Source organism: Rissa tridactyla, chromosome 3, assembly GCF_028500815.1.
Source record: "Rissa tridactyla isolate bRisTri1 chromosome 3, bRisTri1.patW.cur.20221130, whole genome shotgun sequence".
Lineage (NCBI taxonomy): Eukaryota > Metazoa > Chordata > Aves > Charadriiformes > Laridae > Rissa > Rissa tridactyla.
This window is the reverse complement of record NC_071468.1, coordinates 512,944-533,552: the sequence shown is the minus strand read 5'-3', so window position 1 is coordinate 533,552 and position 20,609 is coordinate 512,944. Positions and strand designations below refer to the sequence as shown.

The following is a 20,609-nucleotide window of genomic DNA, read 5'->3' as shown; positions in this document are numbered from 1 at the left end:
ATCAGAAACTGGTATGACACATTTTTACCTCTCACTGTTAGCTTTCTATGAAAAGTGAGAGTAATTTGCTAACACAGTTCTTCTTTCAAATTAAGTTTACAGTAAAGTAGCACCTCCTGCCACACGCAATATGCTCATGATACCTCCCCTGAAGATAAATAAACTTGCAAAATCTTGCCTCAAATAGAAGTTCAACATTTGTCATATTTAATCAGCAATAAAGTCAGACATATAATACTCCACAATTTATCCTTCACCACCACTATGTCATTTCCAAGTTGAAACGTGGAAAAAATTTTGACATTTGCAGGCAGTGTGGCAGAAAGGCAGTCTGCCACGTTATCAAAATAATTTATGTTCTAAAATTCCTGTGAGTCCAACATGAACATAACATCTCCACCACTCCAGCTCTTAGTTTAGACAACTCCAGTGTTACTCGATATGACATGCTCGTGAAAAGAAATCATCTTAAATTGACACCGATAGTCCCCTGAGCTGACAAATACAAGTTGTTTTAATTCGCTGTGTGCTTGATTTTCAGTTCTGGTGAGCTATGTTTGAGACAGGAAAAAGGGGTCAGATCTGGGAGTAGAAGAGATTAAACTGCAATTTTGTTTTCCTCATTTTCGGGCTAGCCTCCTGTATCAGTCTCAGCCTGCTCTAAATTATGTCCAGCTGTCTGTTGCCCCCAGGGACAATTCTAGCAGCCAGAATTAGCTGGAGTGCAGTGACATTTTGACCACACACAGTCTTCCTTCAGCCTACCTATCCTTGGGTTTTTGAGGACAATGGGGGGTGGCAACAAGTCCTGCCAGGAAGAAAAAAATATGAACATTTAAGTCGTAAGCACATTTGAGTTAAAGAATGTTTGAAACTGTGTTTTTTAAAGAAAGCAAAAACTGAGATGTGACAGAGTTCGCTAAAGCAGTAGGGAATAGAGTGCACCATTTTCAGAAGGAGCCAAAAGCAAGTAATAAGTGGCCAGCCTCACGGGGCCGCTTCAATAGGAAGCCCTGTCAGCGACTGTCGTAAGGGGTTGGCCTCAGCAACGCCTTGTTGTATGGTCAGCAAGACAGAATGGATGGTTTGACCGCTTCTTACATGACATCTTCAGACTCTTCAGATGTGTAAATAAGTTGTTCTACTGCTGAGCAGCTCAGTCTCATCCCTCACGCACTCCTCAGCGTTTCCAAGGGTCTAAGTCCTGCTGTCCTACATCAGGCACATTTCCAGTTGCCTCAGTAGGAAATATCTGAACTACAAAATCATGAACTCAGTCTGCTACCTCCATTTAAAGGATCGAGAACTATCCTTGGCAGAATATGGCATTCAGCAAATGTGTAACACTGGCTGAAGCCAAGTATAGGATCCACGCTCGGATGGCATTCATACATCCTCCAAAAAGATGCCTCTGCTGTTCTCTGCTTCACTTTTTCTAGAATGAAAACAACTAATTGTAGTTCTGTGATACAGCCAATGTTTCCGTAGGTGGTAGATTAAGAAAAACTTCTTTAAATTTTGACTTCTTGGATCCAGAATCCAACAAGTTAAATTCAGTTCTCTTTGCATGGCAGATATGACAAATCATTCAAAGCTAAGTGTTGTTTCCAGCAGATGTGATTGACGCTACTGTTTTATATTCATTAGATTATTAGAAATTTCTGTACTTCTTTCTGTAAGCGTGAAACAGTAAAAGTTCAAAATATATTAGGGGGCATGTGACAAATATGAATCCAGTAATAGGAGTCAGTAACTCAGAGAGAATCTAACACTTTGAAGTTGTATTTCTGAAAAATGACGTATGGACAAGAGAATCTTGTTTGGAGCAGGAGAGTAGATATCAAATTATAGCTTGCAAATTAGGCTGGCATATGAAAGTGCATGCAAAATGTCCTAAAAATGTTTTCAACTTAAATTTTCTCTTTTGCACCATGTTGTTGCTTTTGTATTTTAACTAACAGTGAGGTGTGAGGACTGCAGGTTCTACATTTTAAGGAGTCCCGCTTACCTGTAAGCACAGAAACTGCAGTGAGGGGGAAAAATCCTGCCTTCTCTTGTAACTACCTAAAAAAAAAAAAAAAAGACAGGCAACATGTTGCAGCTGAAAGTATTCTGAAACTACCAACCTGGGTCTTTCTACAACAGGTAAGAAAAGAAGCGATTTGGTTCAGAGACAAAATTAATGTGCAATGTATGGCCTTCCAAAACAGAACTGATATTTTACCTAAGATCAAATATAATTTAACATTAAGAATATAAGGAATAATACAGAGATCTGCAACCTACTATGACATTTTTCATGAGATCTCAAGTTCTCCAGGCCTTGGAGAACTTGGTCACTATTAAGGAAATACGGTCGCTATTTGTGATCACTTAATGGTCACTATTAAGGAGATACAAACTTTGAAAAAACTAAGGACTTTATGTCCAACTGAAGTAGGGGAACAGAGCAGAGCTGCACTACTACGGCACAGTGCCCCCAGAAGCAAAACCAGGGACCCAAACAAAGACCCAGCTCATCCCTCTGTAGAAGGAGTTCCCTGGCACGCTCCCCGTAACCATCCCACCTACGAGAGCTTCTAAACCTCTGTAACACCTCCTCATTTGCCCTTCAGTCCAGTATCTTTCCCCCTGGGTAGGGAAATAATGGCATTTCATATACAGAAGCTCTTAAAAGTAACGATCGCTGAACTCGCATGATGTCTAAAGGTACAGACGTATCCCTAGGAAGGGCTCCTCATGGTTTTTACCGAATTCAGAATAGGCAGGAAAACACATCTGTGTTTTAAGTTTCAGGTAGCTTGCCTAGCCAGATAAACACTCCATTCTATTGCTTGAGAAGTCACAATTCAGCTTAAATTTAAAAAAACCCCACATATATATATACGATATTGTATACTATACTGTATATTATACAAAGGCTTTCAAAAATGTGCTCCCCGGAACATGAGAGCATCCAGCAGAAGCTGGTTCACCAAAAGCTGAGGTAAGGAGATGGTGAGGGTCGTTTGTCAGGGAGCAAGCCCGCCACCACGCCTCAGCGCTGCCGGGGTGACGGCCCTACCTCACGCAGCAGGGGCAAACCACGCCACAGGCATTGCTACCGGCCCACCATGATCTACAAGAGGTCATTAGCAAGCGCCACATCCTTTCCCTCCTTCCCACCTCGGCCTCATGGGGCTTCTCCCTTAGCTGCCAAGACTCGAGGCCGTCCCCAAAATGACGGCCGCCCTGCGCTTCACGGAGCGATGGACCGCGCCGGCGGGCCCCCAGCTGCGCGGGGCGTGCGGGAGCGGCTCCGGCGGGGCTCGGCGGCCCTTCCCTCACAGGGGTGGCGGGAGGCACCCGCCTCCCTGCCCCGCAAGACGCCTCTGGCGGCTTCGGCCACGGCTCCCCTCAAGACGCGACCGCCGAGGCGGGGGGAGGGGGTCCTCCCCTCACAGACCCAACATGGCGGCGGGGCCCCGCACCTGCCCCGCCTCGGGGCGCCCCGGCCGGCGGCGGGCGGGCGCGGGGAGCGGCGAAGGGCCGCGTCCCGCCCCGCCCCGCCGAAGGGCTCCGGCCGCCGCGGGGTCGGTAGGGGGCGTCCGGGGGCTCCGGTAGGAGCCGGGACCGTTTCTATTTAGCCGAAGGCCCGCGGGGGGGGAGAGGAGAGCGAGCGGGCGCCGGCACCGCAGCGGAGCCAGCGGACGGACGGGGCCGAGCCGCCGCGGTAACAGCCGCCGCCGCCCGCACCGGCCCCGCCGCAGGTAGGAGCGGGCAGCGCGGGGCGGGGGCCCGGGGCAGGGCAGGTGCCCGGCGGCCCCGTCTGCTCGCGGGGAGGTGGGTCCCGCCGCGCCGGCTCTGCGCCACCCCGACCGCCCGCCTTGCGCACTGTGAGCTTTTACCCAAAAATCGCTTCGCCGCCCCAAAAAACGTGGGCTGGCGAGGCGGCCGCAGCGCACCGCTTGCAGCCCGGTGTGGCGCCGAGCGCCCTGTTATTTTAAACCCCGTTTCCCCGCGGTTGTTTCCCCCCCGCAGCTGGATAAGCCCCGGCGGCGCCGCCAGCCCCCGCTGCTCGCCGGAGAGAGGGGCACGTCCCGGCCGCCCCGCCAGGTAGGGGCCGGAGCAGCGGCCCGCCCGGGGACCCGAAAAACGTTCCCAGCGCATCTGTTGTCCTCTCTCTCGAGGTTCACGATGTTGACAGCCGTGTTCTTGGCCGCCCTCATCCTCATTACCGTACATTCGCAGGAAACTGAGGAAACCATAACGTACACGGTAAGGTCCGATGGAGTTCGAGATAATGACTGCTTTGCAGGGATTCTTTTCTAAGTGACCCTTAAGAAAAACCAAATTTCTTGCCGATGTATATAGCATGCAGTGCAGAGTTCTTTGAGTTCGGATGTTAACCATAAAACAGGCTGTTCCTGTACCGATCCAGTCTTTTAAAGTTGACAAGATTGAGCAAAACGAGCTACAACTGCCTGTTCTGAAAAGCTTATCTATGTGCTCAGCTCGATGAGCTGAACAAAATTATGAGGTTTTAGTGTTTTTTAATCCATTTTCCTAAAGACAGGAACCTTAGGACCTTCCTTTGAAATATATGGAATTTGACAGATAATTAGGTCAAACATTCTTTTGTGTTTTCTTTTGGATATTTATGTAAGCACTTCAGAACTCAGTGCTCTCAGTGAAGCATCCAAGTCCTGGAGCGATCATAGGGCTGTTAGTTTCTGAGCTGGTTTTGAGCAGCGGTTTTGCATGGCTTGATAAAATTGTACAAGAATACTGGAAATAGATTCTGCTTGTAACCAAGTGATAGGGTAAGAGATTTAAAGGCCTTTTTGTAAGGCCTTTTTTTTTTGCCTTTTTTAATCTGCTTGTGTTCAGTCTTTGGCTTGCATAATGCATGTCGTAGAAGGAGTGGCAATTACATCGGCTTGGGCTGGGGAAAAACCCGCACTTTCACATCTGATTACAGTTGTAATCCCTGCAACTTGCTTCATATGGGTGGACCTCTGAATATGTGTACAGACATTAGCGCAATGCCACACAAGCAGAAAATTCTGCACACATGCAAAAAGTTAGAGAACCACAGCCAAAGACTGAGATTGTGTTTTATACAAGTAATCCCACTGAAGTCAGTGGGATGGCTCAAGCAAGTAAATATTGCAGAGTTGGACCTTATTGTAGAAGACGGGGCTCAAAGAAGCCTCAAGTGAGCATCAGGAAGTCAGTCATAAAATACTTTAACACTGGGCTTTAGAAGCAATAGATTTTTTGAAGGTTGGGAGTACTTCTATTTAGAAGCGTCTGTGATTTTTTTAAGTCCCTATATATAAGTGGAAATTGAAGATCTAAGTACCTTTTGAAAATCCAGACTAACATAGGAATCCCACCTTTTTCTGCATTTATTACATGTTCTTTTAAAAAATGAAATAGCATTTTCTGATAAGCCTATGTAGTTTTGTTTATACCAATGGAAAATTTCTAGCATGCACGTACGACTTGGGCTCTTATACTCCATTTTCAAAGAGGTCTTAGCATTTAGGTGCTTCAGTGATCATTAGACTCTAGTCGTGTAAAACTACTTGACAAAAAAAGCGTAGCTTTTGGAAATTTTACTCCTAGGATGCTACTGTTTCTCATGCGTACATTGTATTCATTTGGGGCCAAATCCTTTTCTATTGTGAAGGTCCCTTCAGCTGCTGTAATAGATGGACTTGGCTCCTTGCGGTTAAATAGACAGAACTTCTGTTGTGCGTTAACAGGAATTGGGTGATTCAGTAAATGCATGAATTAGCTGTTTTCCTTTGGGTTTGCATTTTCATAGCTACAGTAACTTTGGTGTTGTCAGCTCGGCATGCAGTCATTCCTTTAGAGATTGAGAACTGTCATACAATTTGCTGTCCACTTACCCCTTTGGAAGAAGAAGCCTCCAAAGTTACAACTCGCTGCTACATTTGGCAGATGGATGGTGTCACCTGCAAATGAAGAAAATATTTTCAATCCTAATGCTGAGTCAGTGTCCGTTAGTAACAAGTTCCTCAAAATAACGTGAGGACAGTACGTGGAACAAGTGGATCTTGGCATCTGAAGGTCAGATTTGTCACCTGTATAGTTCCTCTGTGGCAGAGGAGTCGCAGCAAGATTTAGCTTGCTTGACTGTGACTAATTACATTAGCTGACTCGATTCTTTTTTTCTATAGGGCCATTAAAGTAATATCCTAAGCAGCACAGCACGCATATGCCCCTCCATAGTACAGCCCAGTTGACTCACTGCTATTTTCAATGTGTGTGCTGCAGTTGGTAACATTGCAATGCTTTGCTAATCAGTTTCTGTAACTGTCACTTGTGATTAAAATTACTGCCCTCCAGACGATGTAATGCTTTTGGGCAGAGGAACACTGAAGATGCCTACCTAACTGCAGGTCAGAATATTTAAAATTCTTCCTGGAGTTACTAGTCTGCGTTGACATGAATAGTTGCTGAGTATAGTCTTGTTTGAATTTTGCAAAGTCTTACTTACAGAGGTAGTCCCACTGTTATAAACTCTAACCGCTTATTGTATGTCTCGCAATATAAATTGCTCTTCCTAGACTGCAGTTCCTGGGGTCATGCGATTAAAAAGCAGGTGAATGAATTTCCAGCTGTCATGGGATCCTTCCCCATCGCTAGAATGCTCTTGGCAGAGAGGGTGAAGTACAGGGGGATAGAGGCCCAGCAGTCCCTCTGGGAAACCAGCCCCAGGAATGAAAGATGTTCACCTGTTGGAAGGCAGTGAACACGATGAAAATTCAGAAAAACTTGTTTCTTTTTTTCATAAGAAAATTTTCATGCTAGTCAGCTGGGTCGGTCCAGGGGTTTCTTTATACCAGGATCCAGCCACTGACAGATGCTTTAAAACAGTGTATAGGAACAAGGCAAGGAGAAAGTGAGGCTTTTCTCAGTGTGTTCCCCAGCCCCAATAAAACCTACGTACTCGCAACAAACGATATCTTAGGAACTTCCTGAGATAGAGGCTCTCTCTGTAAATACTTGTTCCTGCACAGCAATGATGTACCAAGAGCCATTTTTCTAGCTTACTAAGATATGCAAACACTGCGTTTCCCTTAACATCAAACATTGAGTTCATTGAAATATGCTTGATTATTTTTCAAAAATAAAAATCCCGAGTAGCCTAATTTTTAATATTTTTTTTTCTCCATAGCAATGCACAGATGGCTATGAATGGGATCCTGTTAGGCAACGGTGCAAAGGTACAGTAAATAATTTTCACAGACAGACTTGCCATTGGTATCCTCTAAGTATTATCATTACACACCCCTGTTTTGGACAAGGAGGTGTGCTTGCATGTCTCATTGTGTTATTTGTGTTAATGGCTGTTGCAGAAGGTTCGAATGTTAAAAGCGTGACTTGTGTTGTTGCTAACCACAGATATTGATGAATGTGAAATAGTCCCAGATGCATGTAAAGGTGGGATGAAATGTGTTAACCACTATGGAGGATACCTCTGTCTACCTAGAACAGCGCAAATTATTGTAAATGAGCGAGAAGAAGCAGCAGCTGAATCCACTAGTGGTCGAAACAACGTCATTCGACGGACTCCAGCTGATCCTCACCGTGCCCCTCCAAACCCAACTCATCAAATTCAGTGTGCAGCTGGGTACGAGCAAAGCGATCACAACGTGTGCCAAGGTAAGCGTACTGCCCTATGTTTTACTTTGGGTATAATTGGAGTGCGTGTGATAACAAATCTAATGCCTGGAAAAATGGCACTCTTGTGTTTAGTAGCATATATTGTGGCACCATTAAACTGGACATGTACACACTTCCCTAAGATAGGTAAATAAAATACATGCATGTTGTTATTGTTACGGTAACAGAACTTGCAGTTTGTCGCAGCCTTACAGTCTGTTCCATCTATTTCAGACTAATGGGTAGAGTTAATTCTGTTGTCTGTAGATCCTCAAAAAAACCAAAAAAAGCTCCTTAATGCAAGTAATGCAACTTTAGTCAAACCTTTTGTATTGTATTAAATATGTCCAGGAGAGGCAGTGCTTTGAAAAAGCAGGTAACATAGCAGGTCATATTATAGATGACTTCTAAAGATTTGCAAAACTATGTATTTTTCAGTAAGTGAATGCCGAATGGAACAAGAATTAACCACCATATGAACTTTTGCTTAGACCAGTTTGTAATGCAGAACAATGCAGTGTTTTTATGTGTGATCAAGCAGTAGGAACCAAACATCTGAACGGCCTGTGCTCTTCTGATCTCTGTGGAAGTGGCTCTAGGCAGATGCCGCCAGCTTACTTCCACTCATGGTCTCGCCAGTCTCTGAAACTATGGCAATGACGAGCTTTCATCTGAGTGTGCATACACCACACACAGAGCCAAAATTGTCAGGGTATTAGCAATGTTAATTGTATGCATTCAGGAACCAGACTCACAAGCACTACTGTAAACTAAGACAGTTTCACTTATTATTTTATATAAATAGTTTACTCTTATACTTGCTGAAGTAACAAATGTTTCATCCACTGTTTTGTTTTCTTTCATAAAAATATATTCTACTCCTTGTTCATCAGATCGGTTTTCAAGCACGTTAGTGGGATAACCGTGCCAAACAGAGGGCAAAACTAGACCCCGTGGTTCATCTTTTCCACTTTGTGGCCCATAACAGTATAATCATATAAAATAGTACTTGAGTGGCTATAATCAGGGCAAGCTGTAATATACAGTGGTAGTCCCTTTCTCCCTGGTATTCATGTATATAGAACATTATTTATCACTTGTAAGTAAATTCCCTGTCATTCTGAAGCATAGTGATCATCGTGGAGGCTGGATAAGTTATTTTTGTAGGCAAAGCCTCAGACTTGCATTGCTGGCTTATCTGCTAATGTTCAACATTTCTGTCACTCCAAATCAAGAATGTCAAGCAAAGAACCTACCGCAGGAGGTCAGTACCATGATCCCCTTAACCCTGAGTGTTTGCTTAGGGTTATCAAGGGAAAAATCAATGCCAAGGGTGGCAAATGTGGCTTTTTTCCTTAGTTTGACTTGGCAAAGTAGCAGCGGAACCAGCAACAGAATACCGGATTCCCTCCTTCAGGTGATGCTGCTTTACTGCAGCTGGCACTCGTATTCGCTGGTGAATTGCAATAAACTGCTTCAGCTTTAGACATACCACCGCTTTTATTTTTATAAAAATTGCAAGTAATGCTAGAAGACTTCCAAACGTGAACATCACTTTTTGCTGCAATGGCTTCATGTGTATAAATCAGGGATAGCATAGGAAAGTTTAACGGTGTGTAGTACCAATGCTTCATATTACAAATAAAGGTTGAGAATTAGGGTTAATTTAGAAACTGACAAGTGGCTGAGATTTTTGTTCTGTTGAGAAGACGACTGGTGTCCCTACACTACTGTTATTTTACTCTATGCTCTGGCTTCCTGAGACTTGCGAGTCTCAGGAATTTATATTCAATTCACAATTCTTTGGTTAATTTATAACTAAACAAATAACTGTTGTTATAGTATCAGAACTTAATTTTAACTAGCAGATACACAAACTGTGGTGAAATCTTGGGCTCGACTGAATCAGAGTTTTGCTACTAATTTGCTCATGCCAAAATTTCGATCTAAATGCAGAAAACGTGGAAATATTAGTGTTTGAAAGCTGAAATGTATCGTGCTGAATGAATTCCAGCTGGAAAAAGGGTAGTGGACAGTGTGCTTGAAAGAAAGGATAAAAGACTTTTGGAGCACTTAAAGCATGCATTCAACTTCATGATCTTCATGCTTTTCACTGCTGAAAATATCTTATAAAAGATAATCTTGATCAGCAATGGTCCCACTGTGGATTTATTTAATTACAGTTAAAAGACTTTGCTATGATAACTGCTTGAGGCTCCTAGGGAGTGTAACTTACACATATAGTCACACTTAAGCTTGTTTTATTGTTTAGTAAATCAAATATGAAGTCCAGCTCCTTCTAATTGTTTGCAGATGCATGACATTTTCCTTCCAGTCCAGCAGCACTAAGTATTTTATAACCAATGTGAAAGTGTGGAGACCTCTGTTTCAAACAAAAACATACTCTGAGGAGCTGTATTATTGACATCATACCAGAGTATGAGGGGCCTTCTGTTTTAATACAGATGTCCACTCCCTTTTTAAATGTTAAATAGTGAGGGTCTGATAGGCCAAGCGCGCTCATGTTGGTTTCTGTGCTTGGAATAAACATGCATAAATGACACTGGTCCTGTTGGACTTTCAGAGGCCTCAGTGATGTGCTCAGCTTCATCGTTAGGTAATCTCCCAAAACATGGCCATATGCCTGAGTTACAAGAGATACTTAATACCGTCTTAACTTCTGACCTGAAGAAAACAAGTGACAGCTATGGTATTTATCAGTGTTGAGAGCTTTCTGTCTGCAACGCACGCCGTTAGAGACCGTGTAACCCATGGATAGCACAGATGGCAGGTTGATGGCAAAGCACACTGTCTTGCAGACGGCAACTCTATGGAAACGACTGCAGTTTCCTATGATATACATCATTTTTATAATTACTAGTGATTAGAAACATGTTCCTGCATAACTGTGTAGAAGTGTGGGTAGCAAAAATTTCCTGGGGAATTCTTAAGATACTGTATGTGAGCAGTAAGTGCCAGGAACCCCCAGATGGATGAACATACGAGGGAAAGTTATCCTGGAGGAAGACCTCTTCCGTACAGAGCACTGGGTTTTGTGCTTCAATTTAAACACTTCAACTGTATCTTAAACTCTCACTTTATGACCTTAACTAATGCTGCCACTTCTAAACGTGCCGCTAACTCAAAGGGCTGCCGAAGTGGTCGCTAAGGTAGATTCCCCTACATGGCACCTGCCAGCGCTTTCAGGAAGCCACTCAAATGTTCTCACCTCTCGATGTGAAAGTATCGCTCAAATTAGGAAAAACAAAAAACCGCGTACGAAATATTTTTAAGCAAGTAACTGAGTTAGCTAATATTCAGACACTTTTTGCCTCAGGAAAAAAAACCAACTAAATAACTGCACTCTGTTGCCTACATGCAAGACTGAATTGTATTTCTACGGTGTTGTTCAGTGCTCTGTGACTTGAGTCTGCTCTTACTGAAGTCAAAAGAAAATCACCCAATTAATTCAATTTTGTCAAATCTAGTCTGCAAGAAAGTACTAGCTTTTCCTAGAACGTTAATGACACTTGAATGAAAAGAGCCAAGCAAAGGTACCAAATAACCTGGAAACTTGAAAAGGGGAAAGAACTTTTTTTTTTTTTGCCTTCCTATTGTGCTGGCAATAACGTAAGCAGAGTTTTGTTTTTTTTTTTGCTCCTCAGCTAGATTAGCTTCCTATATTTCTCCAGTCTCTGTGACTGTAACATACGGGGGAGAGAGATTGTAATAAAAGACAGCAATGCTTTCTTATATGGAAGAGAGAGAGACGTTTTTTTAGATAGTTCTGCTTAGACTTGGTGGATGTCGGTTGCTTTTTTCATTCTCTGTGGGGGGAGGAAAGGAATGAACTTGTTTTCTGTGCTGTGGTTATTTTTCCCCCGCAAAATCATTTTAGGGATCTCTTCACTGGCGGGGGGTTTTTTGTTAAGTTTTCCAGTACTTTTCAAAGTAACTTACCATATTCAATCTAGGCTTTTACCTCAAGAAGTTAACTTAGTGTAAATAAGTCAAAAAAAGCCTAAATTTTGCATCTCTAGATTCCTCTTTGTTCTTTTTTTAAGGAGGGAGGGACAAAGGAGAGCAGTTCATGCTGTTTTCTTTTCTATACAGAAATCACTTAATATTATATAAGTATAAATAGCAGGGATGTGCAACCGGCATATAAAGGCCATTAAAATTGTGTAGGTGCGGGTGGGCTTTGCATGCGGGTGGGCTTTGCAGAGCTGGCGGAGGCCGCAGGGCCGGGTGGGCGGCAGGCAGGGCGCTCCTCGTTGCCGTCTGGGCTGGCGTGCGGGCTGCGCTTCTCAAATGCACCTCCTAACGAGCTCTGCTTAACGCACTTTGATTTGCCTCGCTGAGCAGTCCTGCAATATGCAGGCCGGACCCTGTTCAGATGAAACTGAGCCTGAAGCGCACTGCAGGAGCGCTGCTAATACGCCACAACCACTAACGAGCACACGGGCTCCAGGACCACACCAGCCAGAGCCCAGGGACCCTCAGAAATGCCTGTACTGGGACACTGGAGCCTCTGCACCAACGTGTCTGATCTGCTCTTTTGGGTCCACGCTGTTTGCTAATATAGACATAACCTAAAATACGCCTATGACGGTTTCCTAGGCTGGCCCCAGAAATGCTTCGGAGACCCATTTGTAAAATATTGCCTGTAGTTAGAAGTGTGCAGCATCCCAAGTTTTTCGCGCTTCTTGTCTTTGAAGAGCAATGCTTCCAGGACTACTTTTAAGAGCCTGAGTTGTGACGAGTTCCAGAGTTGTGCCTCTCAACAACACAAGACCTGTTTAGTTTGAAGAAAGGGTGAGGAGAGAAGCTGTGGAAGGAGAAATGAGGTCTAGTTATCTGGTTGAAGATGCCATTAGTTCAAAGTGCTTACTCGGGCACAGTTCATGTGTACGTATGTTTGCGCCAGTCCTTCAGCAAGTGGAGAACACTCATTGCCAGCAGTAGCCACCCTAAGAGACCGATCTGGTTCCACATGCCATTTGAATGCTAATAACTTGGAAAAGCCGTAAGAATTTTGCATGTCTAAGAGGATCCACAGAAGGATACAAGCTGACATTTTCACAGCTCGTTGTACTGAGGGTTTGTTGATGCCAATTAATTTCTTGTACATTTAGGCACGTCATGCAGAGATCATTTTTCATCAGCCCATCCTGAACCAATTGTTCAAGCTGTTAATCTGTGAAACCGCTGCGTTTTGCTGCAGAGAGCCCTTTCTGGAGCATCTCTTTAATAGCCTTCAGGGACCAGAGGGGAGGTCACAAAAAAACATCTTGTTTTGAGGTCCTGAGGGCCTGGGTTTGGGCATTTTCAAAATTTGGCCATTCTGAATCATCTTCCCATCTGTGCTATTTGCACAGCTGTGAGCGTCATGTCAAGACCTTGGATAGATATTCTCTCTTCTGTCTGACCATTTTACTGTGAACATCCATCACCAGCGTAAATACTAGCAGCTGCTTCACATCCTTTCCTTACTTACTGCTTTTCCATGATTCTGACCCCTGCAGGAGTACGCTCGGTACGTTGCAGCTACAGATTCATACCATATGCTAATCACGCCAAGTCTCCTAGATTCGGGCAAGCTTCTGAAAGTTGTATTTACCTTAGCTTCTTGAATTGTGATTACGCAGGCAAACACTAGACTTCCAAGTTTAAGTAAACTCATTAGCAGTTCTCATGGCGTCTTGTTCAAGAAAAATGGGATCATACAGTAGTCGCATCGACTGTCATACTTTTGGGTTTAGTTTGTTGATTGTAATGCCTGTTTGCTTAGTAGCTCTGCGGAGGCTAATGTTTTGACAGACAAAACATAGCAAATGTATTCAGAAGGCACATGGCCTGAAGACAGTCCAACCCTCCGGCCATCTGTCCTCCTTCAGAATTCCGTTCTCTAAGCTGGAGGTCTTTCTTATAATGCAGTCAGGAATAACACCAGATAGCAAAGGGGAAGAACGCGCTTATATGCGATCCTGACTGGTCATCCCAGTATACTTGGCACCCCGTTAAAAGACGGAATATTTATTTATGCCTTCAAGGAACTCCCTGTACCTGTTGCAAACACAAGCACCCTAACAGTCAGTAAACCCTACGAGGAATTCAGTAGCATCAGATGACGCAAGACAAGATTTGTGAGAGCACAGGCTCGCTTTTGTTACCTGTTTCAGTACCTGCTGTCCGTGAGCTGCGGTCTGTGGAGTTGCAGTGGTACAGAAGTTTCCCTAGCAGTGACAGCAGCGGGAGAGTATCCTGGGAGCTGCTTTTAGCACCCTTCCCAGCTGATCTTATAGCGACACCATTGCCTCTTTGGGGATGGATTCTTCCTGCCACACTTGCATGAAAGCATTACAGCAGTGTTCTCAATGTGTTTGCTTGGAGCAGAGCTGCAGATATTTCATCCCGGACTACTGCATTATAGTTCTTTAGCCTGCTGAGAAAGGTTGCGTGCTCCTTCCTCCAATTGTTTGCTCAAGGTAATTTTCTCTCAACAAACACTTTTTTCTCTGTTTTCAAACCAGATTCCTGCATCAGATTAGTTAGTGTATGACTGAAATGCTCTTATCTGTGTTTTACTTTAATTTTGAAGTTTGGGTTACTGAGTCACCTTTTCGAACCCTAGAACATCTTTAAAGGCTCTCAGCATTACAGACACACGCTTTTTAAAGGTCCAAGGCATTTCTTGAGCATCTCCAATGATGGCATGTTAATTTAGCAAGCTGGGAAACTAGTTCAAGAGCTGAAGTTCAAAACTCTTATTTTCCTTATTTTATTCTCTTTCCAAGTGATTTTCTTCATTTTTTTTCTCATGCTGGCAAAGGAAGGTGGTAGCTACTGTTTGTATTCGCCTTTCTGTGCGTGCCAAAATAGTCCTAAAGGAAGAACAAAGCTTCCCACAAATACAGAAGTGGTCTGTTTGATTCTTCGCTGTACGGCCTGGTGATGCCTGCGTTCCTTTGCACATCCTCTACTAATGAAGAATACCTGCTGAACTACGGCCAAGCAAACCAGCCTCCACCATTACTTGAATTAATTCAGTATGTTGTTTAGGCTTGCTATTTTGCCATTTTCCTATCATCAAGGACAGTAAGAACATAGTGTGATAGGACCCCGTACTAGCGAGAGATTTTTGGTCTGGTGGAAACCACAATGAGAGAGTAATTTTTGAGTTCACCTTACCAGGTTGCATCTTGAACAGTCTGCATATTTTGTGGTACAGTCAACTGTTCTTGTACAGCACTTTGTCATGGCAACCCCTTTGTCCTGTGCGTGCGTGCTAACTCAGTGAGAACTTCTACTTTTTCTGCATGGTCTTTGTTTAAGTTGAGCTTGGCCATCTCCTTTCGTTATACTTCAAGAGTATTTATTCTCATTTTCCCTCTGTGATGCTTTTTGAGCTATTTTTTCTAGACTATCATCGTTTATGCATGTTCTATAATACTTCATACAAGATTTAAGCATCCTTTCAGCCGCAGGGTTCTTATCAAAGGGAAGTTTGCCACATACCTGTCATAAAGTTCCATTCCTTCTGTCCATAAGATCAAAAGATCTGAACTTGGCTAGTAAGATCTCTTCTCTCTGCGTGTGATGAGAATACATGGAATAGATAATCAGCCATGTTAGGTTCAGGGATAAAAAGCATGATATTTTACAAAGATTGTATCTGTTCTCATCTTTAATTTGCTAAGTTTTGTTTTCATAGCAGACAGAAAGCGATAGTTCTAGAGAGAAAGCTACTTGCCATAATTAAACATAAAGCAAAATTTAACCTGAAAGAACATACTAAATGCACAAGAATCCTGCTCGTACCTTCTTTCATTTACATCTTAACTTTACTAAAAATACAAGAGGGATTTGCAAATTACAGAGCTATGAAGTACTTTAGTTTAGCATACACGTAGTTGTTATACAATACCTTTTATGCTTGTTCACATTTGTGTTTTATTTGTTGATCTGAAATAATTTTAAAAGTTGATTCGGTTTTAAGTGTATTAGAGAAACGTCTAATCTTTGTTATGTGTAATTATATGGTAAAACCTCTAGCTTGGAAGCTGAAAAAAGTTATAAGAAAACAGCATGTGTTACACACGCTTTTGTAAGCTACAGTGCTAAAAAAAAAGTTCATGAGGCCCAGAAATTAATTAGACCTTTTCTGGCATAACATATCCCAATCTCTTAATGAGGCATTTTGAGAACTAGATGTTCAGTAGACCCTTATCTATTGCTGTTACCTGGAAAATGCCCCACAACTGTTCTGCAGTTAGAAGGTGGGGGGGTTGTCTGTTGTTTTCAGTTTTTGGTGGGGGTTTTCTGTGGTGCTTTTGTTCTGGGGTTGAGTTTTGGGGATTTTTTTCACACAGCTTTATTATTTTCGTTTCTTACTGTCAAAACGCTAGTTTTCAGGAGGTGGGAAAAATAGTACTTGTTTGGTTCAGGATAGTGGCAATGACCGCAGAAGGCTAAAGCACAGAAATAAGTAAAATTCTTAAATGGGATGATAAAGGAGTCAGTTTATGAAGGTGTATCTCCTGGGAAGAGATATTTACTTTGGGAAGCTATGAATCTACCCTTATTAACTCCCAATTAAAAAAAAATCATGCTTTTGAGTAGACGTATCTAGGTGTCATTTAAGCCTATGTAAGTCAGTTCTGAAAAAGAGAAGATGTGGCTGAGCTTTCTTTCACAAGCTGAATTTAAGCTGAAGTAAACTTCTAGTCTAATGCGTGACCCAGTCTGGCACGATATAAGCAAATCTGACATCGCACTTGAGCGGGTTTAGCCCGTGCCTGAACAGATGTTCCATGTAGTTTTCTGAGTACAAACAGCACTTGCTCATGGATTTTTATAGGCATATGCCTGCATGGGTGGGATTTCTGTTAACAGGTAACTGGTCATAATGTGCGCAATCAAACGCCAATAGATAGTGAAAGCAACGGAGAGTACAGTAATTTAAAGTTTCAAGCCTGAATGGCTTCAGGAAGGGTTTTTCTTGTCCATCAACACCAGTAATATCTTCAGACTGAGTTTTCAAAGTGATTGATCACTGTCTACCCATGAACCTTTTATTTCAGAAAGATCAGGAGAATTGGCCTTTTGCTGGTCTCCAAGTAAATAATCATCTCATCTACTTTGATATTATTGACACCTAAATTCCACTACCAGCCGTAACTTGCACCAAAAGAAAAACTTTGATAATCATAGAATGGTTTGGGTTGGAAGGGACCTTTAAAGGTCATCTAGTCCAATTCTGCCTGCCGTGAGCAGGGACATCTTCAACTAGACCAGGTTTCTCAGAGCCCTGTCCAACCTGGCCTGGAATGTTCCAAGGACGGGGCATCGACCACCTCTCTGGGCAAACCGTTCCAGTGGTTCTTTCATCACCCTCATTGTAAATAGTTTCTTCCTTATCTCTAGTCTAATTCTACCCTCTTTTAGTTCAAAACCATTACCCCGTGTCCTATTGCAACAGGCCTTTCTAAAAAGTTTGTCCCCATCTTTCCTGTAGGCCCCCTTTAAGTACTGAAATGCTGCAGTAAGGTCTCCCTGGAGCTTTCTCTTCTCCAGGCTGAACACCCCCAACTCTCTCAGCCCGTCCTCACAGCAGAGGGGCTCCAGCCCTCTGATCATTTTTGTGGCCTCCTCTGGACCTGCTCCAACAGGCCCATGTCTTTCCTGTGCTGAGGGCTCCAGAGCTGGACACAGTGCCCCAGGTGAGGGTCTCACCAGAGCAGAGCAGAGGGGCGGAATACCCTCCCTCACTCTGCTGGCCACACTGCTTTGGATGCAGCCCAGGATACAGTTGGCCTTCTGGGCTACAAGCACACATTGTCGGCTCATGTCCAGCTTTGCCCCTCCCCAGCGCCCCCAAGTCCTTCTCAGCAGGACTGCTCTCCATCCCTTCATCCTCCAGCCTGTATTAACACTAGTAGTTGCCCTGACCCAGGTGCAGGACCCTGCACTTGGCCTTGTTGAACCTCATGAGGTTCACACAGGCCCACTTCTCCAGCTTGTCCAGGTCCCTCTGGATGGCATCCTGTCCCTCGGGCATGTCAACCGCACCATTCAGCTTGGTGTGGTCTGCAAGCTTGCTGAGGGTGCACTCAATCCCACTATGTCATTGATGAAGATATTAAACAGATAAGTCAGACTGCTGTGTAAAACTGGTGTTTATACAAAAATTTAAAAGTTAGTTTTTCACTAATTAATATTCACAAGAGTTAAAGAAAGCCAGGGGAAAAAAATAGGACATCTTACAGGATGAAAAATACCACAGTGCCAGAAAAACAGTAAATGTGGACAATCAATTACTGCATATTTCTTAGCGTTAACAATTTAAAAATAAATCCTTATCAGTACTGTAACAGCTGCCTGTTCTGACAGAAGTAGTTAGAAACGGAAAATGCAAGGACTTCTGACAGGTAATTTTCTGTATGGTTTTAAAGAGGTTGCCAATAAGCTAACATTTAATAACAGACTTGCACAGAGGACAGGGATAAAACACGGCAAAGCGAGCAGAAATTTACGTGTGATTTTAGCTGGCTTGACCTAGCTTATAAAACCAGCTTGATCAGAAAGATGGCAAAAGCAATCTCTTTCTTGTCTAGTCTTACTCTGAGGAGAATTTAGGGTATCTGGGATGCATTAGAAAGAGCTGGAATTAAGTACACGTTTAGAAGCAAGAAACACAGTTCAGTATTTGGAGAAGGTTCATCAAAGTTGATAAAGACAGCATCATTTCAAGAAATAGCTATCTTTGTCAAGTGCCTTAAAAAAGTAGTTCCTGAGTTCTACGTCAATTTTGAAACCATTTTGTTTTGCACCTGGGTTACCAGATCTCACTTGTGCTTTTATACCTTGTAGTATGTAAAGCACTTTCTTCATAGATGAATTTGTTCTCGAGGGACTTTCTTATCAGGAACAATTTCTCCACATAGCTTTTAGATGGTAAAGGTGAAACAGATAAGACAACTTGTTGCCTGTCACGCTTAGAGCTATTTAAAAGCAGTAATGTTTCAATAGGCAGCATTGCAGCGAGAGCAGTCACATCAGTACTAGCAGTGCTTTGGAGCACCCGCTGATCGGCCCCCCCCCCAGGCTGGGGAAGATACCCTACTTTGCTCCTCCCAGAAGTTGTCGGAGACTAAATCAGGAAAGTGTGCAGAATCCAAAAGTCGTTGCCATTTCCCAGGGTTAAAGGAAAAACACATTTGTACCTGGAGTCACCCTGCTTGTATTTACTCTGCATCTAGATCATTCTCAACCTTACCTGGCTTCATTTGAAGGATCAAGACAGATTTTCTTCCCAGCTCTCTCCTTGTATGTTATTTGGGTGGCAAAGAAGTTCAGGATGGTTTCAAGACCCTGAGATATTGCCGACGCTTCTAGGCCCAGTATTTTTTTTTTCTCATGGAGAACGCACTGTACAAACAGATAAAAATTATAGGCCGAAGTCAACATTGTACCGATTGAGCGCGTCTTGGGCTTCTGGGGTGTGCGGAAACAGGAGAGCATTACAGCTCAGATGAACCTGAGTTGGAAGAGAGTTATAACCATCCTCCCGATGGGGTTTGTGCACTGCAAAAGTTGGGTGCAGGAGAAAACCACACATTTTTCCCATCGCGAACACCGTTTGACCATCATTTAAACAAGCCAGAAAATATAGGTTTTAATCTATTATTTCAGCATGCAGAAAATGATGATTTTGGGGAGGGGGCTGCTTTTTTGTGCGTGTTCCAACATAAAGCGTTCCTCTATCAGAAACTGTGGCTCTGTATGCCTATAAATGGGAAAATTCCGCATTTCTAGAAGACATTTGTACAAAAAGTTTTTTTCATTATGTATTTAAATCAAAATGTTCTCTCCAGTATGATTACACTCAAATTTCAGTATTCACCGTTAAGAGAATCTCTTGCTTACTATGTATGCAGATTTATAAGGCTCCAGGCACCTTTGAAATAAATTGAAAGCACAGCCATGTAATAAAGCCAAACCCAGGAACTAGCCAAGGAGATCCACCCAGCAACACCCTCGAACACCCTCAGCCTCTTCCCCTCAGCACAGCTTTAGAGCACTCGTCTTGATCTTGTCTCTGCCTTCTCCACCCTCCTGAAAGCTTCCTGGGGGATTCCCCAGCCAGCAGAGAAGCCGGAGCCCTGCGAGCGGTGCAGAAACACTTCGCTTGCTTGATTTTCGTACCTATCAAACAGCTCGTAAGCCGTTTGCAGCGCTGCTCAGCCCATTTCAAGGGGAACCTTGCACAATAGCAGCAGCTCGCAGCAGCAGAAAGCAAAAGTCAGGGGATGAGGAGGGATTTTAACAACTGAGACAAGAGACAAACGTGGCAAAACCGTACAGAAATAACGCAGGGGTTGGAGAAAGCAGCCTCGCAACTGCTGTTTCCCGCTTTGAAACACAACAATCCAAAGCTTCATTTATGATGCTGAAAGGTTGGGGTAGTCGCAGGACCCCCGAAAAGGAAATGCTTCCTGAGCTCACTGCTGTAGGATATGAGTGAGGCCAACGATTTAAGAACTTAATTAAACAAAGGTCTGGATATTTTGTACAGTGAGATCAGGAATTTAAAAAGAGCAGCTTCTGAAAGGGAGTTGCATAATTTATATGTTTAAGGAAATCTTTAATTATTAAAGACGGTCAGGATGAGGTTAATTGTTGGCAAGTAGATTGGCAGTATCTGTACCCTTCTGAGGTGTCTCATGCTGCCCAATTTGAGAAAGCACAGTGCCTTAAGTTTTCCATCGTTCTGCATTTGGTGGCGGCTACCTGTTGATTGAGCATAAAAGCCTGTTCCCCAAAGCTTCGATTAATGGGTCTGGTACATTCCATTGTAATGGAATACTGCCTAGAAGAAGGCTGAGGCTTTTTTTTAGAGAGCACAAACCAGTATAGTTTTGTTGAAAATT

At 43.3% G+C, this 20,609-nt stretch overlaps 1 protein-coding gene and 1 long non-coding RNA gene across 3 annotated transcripts in view; one reads left to right on the top strand and one right to left on the bottom strand.

The window, feature by feature from the left end:
• Positions 1 to 3,597: 3,597 nt before the first annotated feature.
• The window catches only part of EFEMP1 (EGF containing fibulin extracellular matrix protein 1), a 50,173-nt gene continuing 33,161 nt past the window's right edge, over positions 3,598 to 20,609 (top strand). The window contains exons 1-5 of one of the 2 annotated variants that reach the window (XM_054196624.1): positions 3,621 to 3,749; positions 4,021 to 4,095; positions 4,170 to 4,257; positions 7,190 to 7,238; positions 7,417 to 7,677. In XM_054196624.1, coding sequence (XP_054052599.1) covers positions 4,177 to 4,257; positions 7,190 to 7,238; positions 7,417 to 7,677 — 391 coding nt within the window. In that variant the 5' untranslated portion in view covers positions 3,621 to 3,749; positions 4,021 to 4,095; positions 4,170 to 4,176. Of the gene's footprint in view, positions 3,750 to 4,020; positions 4,096 to 4,169; positions 4,258 to 7,189; positions 7,239 to 7,416; positions 7,678 to 20,609 lie in introns of both variants that reach the window. The other variant, XM_054196623.1, reaches the window with a different exon arrangement.
• Positions 5,919 to 19,088, bottom strand: LOC128907592 (uncharacterized). Its single transcript, XR_008465659.1, has 3 exons — positions 18,956 to 19,088; positions 15,196 to 15,267; positions 5,919 to 5,963 (listed from the first exon to the last, which is right to left on the bottom strand). It is a non-coding gene; the product is annotated as an uncharacterized LOC128907592 (long non-coding RNA).